Source organism: Dioscorea cayenensis, chromosome 6 (assembly GCF_009730915.1).
Source record: "Dioscorea cayenensis subsp. rotundata cultivar TDr96_F1 chromosome 6, TDr96_F1_v2_PseudoChromosome.rev07_lg8_w22 25.fasta, whole genome shotgun sequence".
Classification (NCBI taxonomy): Eukaryota; Viridiplantae; Streptophyta; class Magnoliopsida; order Dioscoreales; family Dioscoreaceae; genus Dioscorea; species Dioscorea cayenensis.
Window position 1 is genome coordinate 3,834,664 of NC_052476.1, and position 11,435 is coordinate 3,846,098.

Genomic DNA, 11,435 nt, shown 5'->3' on the forward strand with positions numbered 1-11,435 from the left:
AAGTCAACTAAAAATTGACTTGGGATGATTAAACCCAGTTAACTAATTCGTGTCCACTTCTAATATCACTAAACCAAAAGTCCTTTTATTACTAATTTCAAATTAGAGCCTGGCTCGAGCTCAAGCCCAATTCAATATTGAGTCAAGCTCAAGTAGGGCCTAACCGGATTAAACTCCCGAATACATGGTACAAGATTCACTTGAGCCACGAATTTTTTTTATAAGGGTAAACATGTAAATACAAACTCCAAAAAAAAATTAAATAAACAAATAAACAAATAAAAAGCCGCCATAAGCGTGGAAGATGCCAAAGCAGCATTCTTCAAGCTATTCCTAAAAGATAACAACAGAGACAAGAAAACCATATTTCAAGGTCTTCTGTTTCTGTTATTATTAATATATATATATATAAAATAATAAATAACTAAATTATTATTATATAAAGCGCCTACAGATCCCGGAAGAATCGGTTATTGGTACGTTTGGCGCGCATTTTCCACCGAAAACGACGCCTAGTTTCTTGCCGGTCTTTCCATGCATACATCACCAAACACTTCTGACGACTTGCTACCACTTCTTCCTGTTCCTAGTCCTGTTCTTAGTCCTGTTCTTGTTCTACCCTATGCTATATATCTACTACAAACCTTTTCATTTTTTATTTTTATCTTTATTTCTTATCAGTTTATTTTTTTATTAATACTTAAAGTAGATTTATTTATTAAACAATAGATCAAGAATGAAGAAGCTATTATATGTTTTATGAGCGGCTCCCACTTATTTGAAAATTTTGAGTTTTCAAATGTAACTCCAAAGGTTGGTTTTTTAATAAGTTGGAATTAATTTGTATATATTATAACATATAATTATTAATAAAAAATATTACATGGTTTTTATTGTTATTATTAATAACACAAATTAAGTTATAAATGAAGTTTTAGTTTCAAAAGTAAAATTTTGTTGAATTTGAATGAAGTAATATTAATTTCATGTCCAAGGTTAAGATATTAAAGTTTGTGCCAAGCTTCAATGGCATGATTCTAATCAACCTCTTTATACATTGATTTTTTGACGTTTAGATAAATATATTTAGTTCACTTACTAATATTGCACTGAGTTCACCTACACCTCTGTGTGTGTGTGTGTGTGTGTGAGAGAGAGAGAGAGAGAGAGAGAGAGAGAGAGAGAAGAATTCATTCATTATTTTTTAATTTTTTGAAACAGAATAGTTTGAAACTTTGACTAAGTTTTTATATAAAAGTGAATAAACGTATTCCTCAATAGAAAAAGATTATACAGTACAAAACATAGGGAGCACTAAAAGAAAATTCCTTTGTTTAGGTTTTATTTTGCAGATTACTTTTCTCTTTCCATTGAAAAATTTAAACACTTTTGAACTATTCTTGCTTTCCTTTTCCTGCTTAACTTCTTATATTCTTCTTTATATAACTTCTTCTTGGGTGCATATGTATAAGCTAGAGTGCCTCTTCTCTTTGAAGCCACTCCATTTTGTATAAAGAGTAAGCTTTTGAAGCTAAGATGAAGTATGTTTTGATTTGTTTTGTTTTGTTTTGTTTTCCTACTGAAATTATATTACTATTATCTTCTTGTGTGTATATATCATTTAGAGTAAGCTCTTGAAACTTAAATGATCTAAGTTTTGTTTTATTTTGTTTGTTTCTCTACTAAACTTAAATTGATCTTATCTTCTTGTATATATAATAGTAATTTCTTGAAAGTTTGACAAGCTCTTGTTACTGCTGAACATGACTAAGGAATAGAGAACCAATTATTGCAGCTGTAGTTTGATTGCTTGCTAGCACCTCCTTTCTTTTCATTCAATCAATGATCATGCCTTTATTATTAGATGAACTAGTTTGCTTTTGTTTTCCTACTCATATTACATTGTTCTTAACTTCTTTGAGACTCTTGACAAAATTTTACTGCCTAAGCTTGAAGAATAAACAGAAGACTAATTACTTCAGGTATTATTTATTTATTTATTTATTTATTTTTATTTTTTTTCTACTAACTAGTGTTGTTCTTAACCTCTTGTATGTAAAACTAATTTGCTTTTTTCTTAAAACCCTAACAAGTTCTTTTTGTTTCTGCTATACTTCTTTGTTTTCATTCAACCATTGATCATACCTTTAAAATGTTTACTTCTCCTGAAGACACTTTGTCTTAAGATTAAACTCTTAGAAACTGTCAACCAACTTTTACTGCTGTAAATGAAGGTGTGGATTGGTTGATAGCTAGCTACTTTTTAACTATGTTTTATTTCCCTTACTAATTACAGTGTTCCTTTCTTTTTACCTAACAATTGATCATATTGTTCAATGTTTGCTTTTTCATGAAGCACACTAGATTAAGAAAGGACTATAGCTAGTATTGAGCACGGAAAGACAGAAGAGAGTCAATGCTGCAGGTATGTGCATAGTTTGTTTACTTTTAATTTTTTTTTCTTCTTTTTCTCATTCATTTACTGATCATATCTATCAGATCATATGAACTATGGTTTCTTGAAAATTGAATTCTTACTAACTTTAACTTCTAGTCTTCAAAATTGCATTAAGTAAATGAAGTCTTGAAACTTTTGAAGGCTTTTACTGCTGAGCTTTAAGCTTCAAGAGTTTGAGAGTCAATTCTTCCAGGTTCTTGGTTCTCTGAAATTCCCTTCCTTTTTTTCCTTGCATTTAATTGTTGTTATTTTTAGTTATGGTTTGATTCACACTAGATAAAATATTATTATCTTTTTTTTTTTTTTTACTTGGGAGACTAGGAAGTATGGAATAAATAGTTAATTTTTAACAATATATATGTTATCATGAATATATTAAAAATAAATTTTGCCTAGAAAGAGAATTAAGCTAAAATGGTTGATGTATTTAGCAACAACATCTGAAGTTTGATGTTTAATGGGGGAAAAAATCAATTAACTCTTAATCTTACACACTGTTAGAATTAATAATCAGCCTCTTTTTCTCTAAGCAAACACATGATCAATCATGTAAAAGTTTAATGAATGTTTATGCTTTTAATCCTTGTGTATGAAATAATGGAGATGGAAAAGGTATAAGGAACTAATATCAATAAAAATAAAATTTTAAAAGTTTTGAAAAAAAGAGCAAGTTAATTTTAAAGAGTACTAATAGTGACGTATGAATGAGAATGTGGAAAAAGAAGAAGAGTTTTGACAATTAGACAACTCTTGAGAATAATAACAAGGGATAAAGTCTATATAATTTAGTTAAGGGGTGCTTCTATTTATAATTATAAAATGTGTGATATTGTCCTTAAATTTTGTCTTTTTAATTTTTAAACAACTTAATTATGAGATAATAATGTCGGTAAAACTTGATTTTTTTTTAAGATTATTTGACCATTTATTTAAGTTCTGAATTTTATGTCAAACATAAAAATTAGATAAAATAAAGTCACTGTTAGTGATAAAAATAAATAAATAAATATTTATAAGTACAACAACAATATTAGAATTAATGAACATGGGGAAAATTGAAATAATGAAAGTTGAATGTGAAAAAAAAATGGCAAAAGGAGCTAGAGTTGAATCTTTCCCCTATTAAACATACAAGTGAAAAGCAAAACTAGATTTCATAAATATGTAAATGTGGATGGATAACCATTTACTAATTAAAGTGCATAACAAGATATATACCTGATATACTAAAATATTATAGAGATAAAATCCATACTTGGCAAGAAATAAAATAGAAAAACTTATGCATATTGAGTGGGGGCATCAAGCATATTCAAATAAAACATAGTATGATGATTGAATTTTGCCTTGTTTGGAGAAAACATAGAATGCAAAAACAAAAGAATGTGTGGCCCATTCAACCGAATTGCCTTAGGTGGCAAAAATTGCTTGAAATCCATGTGAAAGACCAAAAACAAGAATTAGTTGAAATAGGATTACTAATCTAATTCAGAAATATCTATTTTACTTTGTGAGATTTATATCACATACACACATATATATAGAATAATATAATAGCAGTCATTTTAATTTTTTTTTAAAAATTCATGTAAATTTATAACTATAAAATACTTTCAATACTAGTTCACATTCTTATATCGATCATACTAGGCGTATATGTATACATGAAAACTAATATATCATTAATGAAATTGTATCACATGTATAATTAATCCTACGATTTTATAATTTTATCTTATGATTCAATTAATATTGTAAAAGGCTTAAAAACAAGAGAATTGTGAAATGATAAGCACAAACATAACATACAATTAATGACTTATCTTATAACTATAAGTTACATATGATCTATGACTTTGGGATTTGGATAAAATTAATAAAAAAAAGGCAGGAAAAGAGATCAATCTATATTTGATTGTCCAAAGAGCCATAGACATGCTTAATTTTACAAACATAATTTTCTTAAACCATCAAGTCATTGATTGTGAAACCCATTATATATAATCCTTGGTGTATATATACTAATCTACAAACATTTGTATATATGGCAGTGCATTTTGAATTGACTACTCAAACCTCATTAAAGTGCATTAAAAGGTAGTGAATGTGATGCTAATCAAGATAGTGGGAAAATTAATGGGAAGATCATAAGTGTTGATAAGATGGTAGGAAGCAAGAAGTTCAGTTTGTGCATGAGTCCCTTGTTGAGATGATGTAGCTAGACATATGAACATGCATAGCATGCTTAAGGGATAAGAATTCATGTTCACTGACAAAACACATTCAGAAGAACCCAGCCATTTTGTTTGCACATCTCAAGAACACTTTCAAAGTTGCAATTGAGGAAGCCCTCTAATTTGGAGTGGGTCACCTTTTGCACTATTGAGTTGGTGTTAATTAAGTTTTAAGAAAAGCATAATTCATACATTTTAATAATTATATCTTCAAAATGTTTAATACATCATGTCTGTTTTTGGTCATTATTAATTCTTGCATTTGCTGTGTGAACATACGTATTGAAATACATATATATTTTTAAAAGGCATTTAATATAACCTATGTGTTGTTAATTGTATAAGATTTGCCATTATCCTTGCTTTTACTGAGTGAATATATGTATTGAAATACATATATATTTTCAAAATATTCAATTAGCATATGTTTTTTTAATTATATAAAATTGATCATTATCCTCGTTTTTACTGAGTAAACATATATACATATTGGAATACATGTTTTGTGCACATTCATAGCTAATATAGTTTTTTTCGTGTGTTTTTAGATGATAGATTGTATCAAAAAGTTTTCTATATAATCATCCAAACATCATTAAGAAAATAATAAAAAACATATGTGGGATAAATACATTTTTTTTTTCATATATGAAGGAAGCTAATATGTCTTGAAATATTACTTTTTTTTTTGTGGCATTCATATAGCTAAAATCATATTGTATACATGAATTTTTATTTTCCTTTTTTTTAAATGATATGTCATTGGGCACTAGAAAATTTTCTATATAACTAACTAAAATATCATTAAAAACAACAATACCACATGTGGAATATAAGATGCCACATCAGCACACCACATTGAAAAGAAACATATGTTTTAATATTTATTCTAGTTTGACAATTAATAAAGAAAATAATAAACAATTTCATCTAAACACAAGAATTATACAAGTAAATATATATATATATATATATTATAGAATCAAAATTTTCATGCAATTTAAACAAATTCATGATTATGATTTACCCTAATCAGCAAGCATGAAGTCATGTCACAAAGAAGCTTAAAGGTCCAATTATGTGAAAGGGATCAATGGTGGAGAACTAAAGACAGTAAGAAATATCTAGATCATTCACTTTATAATGGGTCACTATTTTGAGGACAAACTTAGTGAAAGTTTTTTTCAATTGAGAGCTTTGAGAATTTTTATAGGTTTTGGACAATGTTTATATACTCCCTCTTAGCTTTCTCCAACGGACCCCCCTCCATCAACCATTTGGCAGGATCTAGATTCACATTTGTTCACAAACTTGTGGCAAAACTTCAACCAAGTGATGTTTAACATTTGAAACTTTTGTTTCTCTTTTCAGGTTCTCTTCTTTGCTTTATTTATTTATGATTTTTTTTTTAAATTATGTAGAAATATTGATCTTATAAATAAGTTTGGTTTTTAACTGCAAGTACAATATATACTGTGAAAAAGAGATAAGAAAGGAAACTATATGATGTTTACTCTTTGGTTTTGAACTCCTGTGCACTTTTTCTGCATATCAGTTTTGATGTTTCAGTGATGTTGGCACAATGAAGGCAAAGAACTGTATTCTTAATTAAACCTTTTTGTGTAACTTCTCAATATGTAAAGAAATGTTTTGGGTTTCTCTTATGCTTTCTGTAATTTTACAAAAGATTTACATATATATATATATATATATATCTCCATGACTCAGATTGAGAATAAAATTCATATATTAGGATCATAAGGTAAATTCATTCAGATTGTGATTGATACAATATGAGCATGAATTTGTTCTTGAGTTAGATAAATGATACTAATCCTTGTACTTTTTAATTGCCCAATTTGGCAGCATATCTTTATCATTTTTTATGAACAGCAGGTAATTTCTGTCGCAAAGGAGGACTTGATTATGACAGGATTATACAAGTTGGATGTGCTTAGACTTTCCTTTGAATAAAGCTATCAAATTGAGCAATCACATTACTGAAACATGCAAGAGCTTGTTACATGAAAATGAATGTTCATTTTATGTAAGTTCATATCAAAGATATATCTTATATATCAAGCACCTAATTAAGGATATATATATATATATATATAAAGTAGAATAGATCACATCAATTAATTACATGCTTTAACATGTCAATTATATATATATATATATGCATATATATCACATTTTTAATGAATTAGTTGAGAATTGGAGATTTATTTTTCATATAAACATGTTTCTTTGGAGTATTATAAGTTTTATGCTTCTCCTTTTAATGGAAAAGCTTGGAAAGCTGAAACTCATGATATATTTCCCATTTACCTACCAATCAATACATTTATTTTCAAGAATATTTACAACAAACATGAAAAATGAAAAGTCAAAGCTTTCTCCTGGATGATAGTGGATGTATATATAATTTTGTCTAAAGAAGAAGTTTCTCTTAAGTTATGATTTCATGCCAGGAGTAAACATCAATGGAGAGATTAGTGTCAACAACTTATACTAAAGACAAATTAACTCAAGGGACCCCTTTTGATGGCAATTCATGAAGTCAATTCAAGTATAAATCCATTATTTCTCGATTACTTGCAATCATTATAACCAAATTAACAAGCAATGCTGAAGCATTTCATATATATATATATATATTGGAATTAAATTAATTAATTAAGATCTCACATAGGATTGTTCCTGAAACACTGAAATGAAGAACCAAGCACAATACATGAAGCAAAGATGATCAAGAAACTCAACAAGAAATTAAAAATTTCTCACATTTTTCATAGAAAGTTGTTGTTGCTGTTGTTGTAGATCAATTGTTTGGCATGAAATTGATCATCAGAGTTACCGGTGAAGTTCATGCCCCAGTGATCTTGGAAGAGATTTATATCGTAGTCGGAAGCTTGGCCGGACTCATTGCTTGTCATAAGAAAGCCAAAGACTCTTTCGGTGGCCGTATGCAAGTGAGAACATGGTTCATCTACATCAGCAACAAACTCTAGTGAAGAAGAATTCAGGTCATGAGACACAGATTCCTCCAGTGTTTCAATAGCTGCAGAAGAAGAAACTGCAATCTCATTGGTTGCACCATTGAAACTCACAGATCTCATCATCTTCTTCTCTTTTGTTCTTTCCCTGGCTCTCGCTCTTGCCTTCGCTCGACACTCTCGAACAAGCATAGGATCAACGGTAGCTCTTCTTCTCATTGAATGAACAACTTCTCTCTTAGCTTTAGCAGGTTTTCTGTCTTTCTCTTGGGTGTTGGACATGGATGTGATCAACTTGGCCTTTTGTTCAGATATCGTCGAGACATCTTCGATGTCGGAAGCCGATGATTCGGTGCTCTTTAGGCTGATGCTGCCATCCCCGCTGAATTGTCTGCAATTTGGTTTGGAAATGCTTGCAACTTCTTTAATGGCTGATTTGGCCTTGTTGAGAAGCCACTGGACGGTTTTGCTAGGTTTATCAAAGGCAAGCATGTCCTGCAAGTCGAAGAATCTTCGAGCAACCTCAAGAGAAAGCCTCATCCTTCTGTCTCTAGGCCCTTGAGCAGTGAATATCTTGCTATGCCTGTCTTTCCTAAGTGATCTAGATCTCCTCTTGCTTGAAACTCCTCCATTTATGGCTTCTTCTATGTTGAGTTGAAGATCATGAGTAGGAGTAGGAGAAGGAGTAGGAGTAGGAGTAGGAGTAGTATTAGGGGGTGAAAAGAGAAGATCATGAAGACCTTCATGGTGAAGAGGAAGAGGAGATAAGGGAAACCAAGGGGAAGATGATGAAGTGCTTCCAAGAAAACAAGGAAAGGGTTTTTCATAGGGATATTCATGAGGAGGAGGAGGTGGTGGTGGTGGTTCAGGGAAAGGAGACATCAGGGAAGGGATGATTTATATATATATTTGCAACATAAATGGTCTATATTTATCTTTGAGGTGAAGAGCTCAGTAGAGAAGTGGTGGTGGTGTTGGTGGTGGAGCTTGAAGGTGCAAGGCAAAGCTTGATATTTATCAAGAACATTTCAGTGAACTTTCCCAAACACTGTGATTAGTGAATGACTTTGATAGCCTGTTAAGTCTTTTAGAATATGTTTTTAATTTAAAGAAAAAAAATAAGAATATTATTATGATCCATCTGAGAATCTGAGAATAAAATTTTAAATATATATATATATATATATATATTAAAACTGTGAGATTACTTTTAACTGATAATAATAGTGAGTATTCACCTGTATTAAAATACAAGTATATAACATACTGTGTGGATCACATGTTTGTGTATAGTTTATGATATGCATGGAAGCAAACAAGGAGAATTAGGGTTAGGGTTAGGGTTAGAGAGTACAGAAGTTAAGATTTACATTAATGAAAGTAGGTTTCAAACAAGAACTTTAACCTAGTTCTGCAACAATAGTACAGCCCGTACACTTGAAAGCCAATCACAGAGATCACACGTGTCCTTATCCTGCAAAAGATAAGGACAATTATTTGGAACGAGCCCCTTACTTCGTCTTTGACCATCCTTTCACAGTCTCTTTTGGCATGCACTGTTTGGTACACATAACACACAAAGCAGCCATGACCGAAAGCTTCATTTGAATCTATCTATACTTCATGCTTTTCCATTTATACATGCCGCTCTTCTAGCTTTCAAGAAGATGGCATCTTTTATTCCCCCCTCCTTTAATTAATTAATATATATATATATTATGTTTATATATATATATGTGTTGGAGTTATCCACACACACACAGGGAGAGAGGGAAAGAGAGATGATGATGATGGTGATGGAAAAGGTGTCTCTTTGAGAGACTCTCCTTCAAGAGCGCGCGTGCACATGCAGTGATGCAGCCCCCCAAACCCAAAGGACTAAGACCCACTTTGTAAGGATGGCATTGATTGGAGTGTGACATGGATGGCTAGGGTTGCTTTCATGGTCACATTGGCAAGCAACCCACCTAGCTCTCTCATGGATGGATACCCATATATTATTGCTTTCAGGGAGAAAGAGATGTGCCACATGATTTGCCTCTGTTTCACTGTTTTGGCTTAAATCTAGTAGCAAAGAATTTTATATGATAGTATTATTTATTTAAGAGAGAATGTATGGTGTGTGTACCTCTGTTTCACTGTTTTGGCTTAAATCTAGTAACAAAGAATTTTATATGATAGTATTATTTATTTAGAGAGAATGTATGGGGGGTGTGTGTGTGTGTGTGTGTCATGAGGCATTATGAGAGTCGGAGGATGCAACTAAGTGGTTGAAGACAATTAATGAGGGTCAATCTTTTTATTTTATTTTATTTTATTTTTTAAAAACCCTCTAATTTTAACCAGTAGAATGTATGTGCGTGATATATATTTTTTAAGTAGTTTGTATACATTGTGTTCCGACAAAAGTTTAACCGTTGGTTATTAGTTGCTTAACATGATGATCTTTTCCTTTTCTCATCCAACCAGAAAACCAACAATGATGAAATATATGAAATGTAATTTCCATAAGAGGTCAATTTAGGTGCAATGCAATAGTTGTAATACCTATTGAACTTTTGACACATATCCCAAAAACATACTAAAATATAAACAATTTTTTCATAATGCCTTTACTCTTTTCATTAAATTGCTTATGTAGGACAACTGTTAAAAATCCAATGGTGAACTACATGAACTTCACCTTAGTTTTCTCCATAATAAAGTGCATATAAATGAATGAATGGTTACAATGGATGATACTAAGATTGGTAAAAGTATTTTTTCATAATACCTTTACTCTTTTCATTAAATTGCTTATGTAGGGCAACTGTTAAAAATCCAATGGTGAACTACATGAACTTCACCTTAGTTTTCTCCATAATAAAGTGCATATAAATGAATGAATGGTTACAATGGATGATACTAAGACTGGTAAAAGTAAAAGTTTTTGGTAATTTTAGGCTCTATAATCCAAGGTGAAAGGGAATTTATAGAAAATGTTACAAATAGGATTAAGGAAGCTTAAGTAAAATAGAAGAAATCTTCTAGAGTTACATGTGATTATTGGTTACATCTTAGATTTACAGTTTTTAAAGAACAATTGTTAGACCAACTATGATTAACGGGTAAAAATTTTAGGCGGTTAAGAAATAACATACTCAAAGGATGCAGTGTTCTAGATGAAAATGTTGAAATGAATGTTAAGCAATATTAGAAAGGATCGATTAAGGAATGAATTATTCAAAATAGATCACAAGTGGCACTTAGTTTTGACAAGTTAAGAGCTAAAATCAATTAAGATAAATGGTATAGACGTGCATGCCCTTAAATGATTGACAAATGCTCCTAAAAGAAAAAATGGAAATTCTTTTCGTGGAGGATCTAAAAATTAATGAAATTAAGGTAGTTTAAAAAGTGTTTAGAAGAATCTTTATTAAATGATTTGTTTGAACTTTATTTATTTAGTCTTTTGGCCCTGGATATGTAGATAAACATGGAAGAGAAGGATTCATGTAGCGGACTCCAAATAATTAAGACTAAGTACTTCTTCTTCTTCTTCTTCTTCTTCTTGTTAAGATCACACAATTATAAAATGATTCTTTAGAGACACATCATACTAGATGTGGTTTAATTCATATTTCTACATAGAGTTTACTACATAAAGAGTTCCAATACACTGCAAATAGGCTATTTTGCTTTGGAAATAGATTCTTTTTTTTTTTTGGTAATAGTCTTTCTTCCTTGTCTCCTTGTTTTTATAAT

The 11,435-nt window shown here is 30.5% G+C and overlaps 1 protein-coding gene and 1 long non-coding RNA gene across 3 annotated transcripts; one reads left to right on the forward strand and one right to left on the reverse strand.

Moving 5' to 3' along the window:
* Positions 1-1,897: 1,897 nt before the first annotated feature.
* On the forward strand, positions 1,898-6,055 carry LOC120262786. Of its 2 annotated transcripts, none has more exons than XR_005536997.1 (3): positions 1,898-1,982; positions 2,357-2,425; positions 5,729-6,055. It is a non-coding gene; the product is annotated as an uncharacterized LOC120262786 (long non-coding RNA). The 2 variants fall into 2 exon arrangements; XR_005536998.1 differs by lacking the exon at positions 5,729-6,055 and adding an exon at positions 2,600-2,642.
* A 1,210-nt stretch (positions 6,056-7,265) lies between these two features.
* Positions 7,266-8,748, reverse strand: LOC120263298 (transcription factor CYCLOIDEA-like). The gene has a single exon (XM_039271164.1). It carries the CDS (start codon positions 8,571-8,573, stop codon positions 7,485-7,487), a length of 1,089 nt encoding a protein of 362 aa, XP_039127098.1. The 5' UTR covers positions 8,574-8,748; the 3' UTR covers positions 7,266-7,484.
* Between the last annotated feature and the right edge of the window lie 2,687 nt (positions 8,749-11,435).

Coding starts and splice junctions, on each gene's coding strand:
- LOC120263298 (XM_039271164.1), bottom strand. CDS start 8,573: ATGTCTCCTTTCCCTGAACCACCACCACCACCTCCTCCTCCTCATGAA.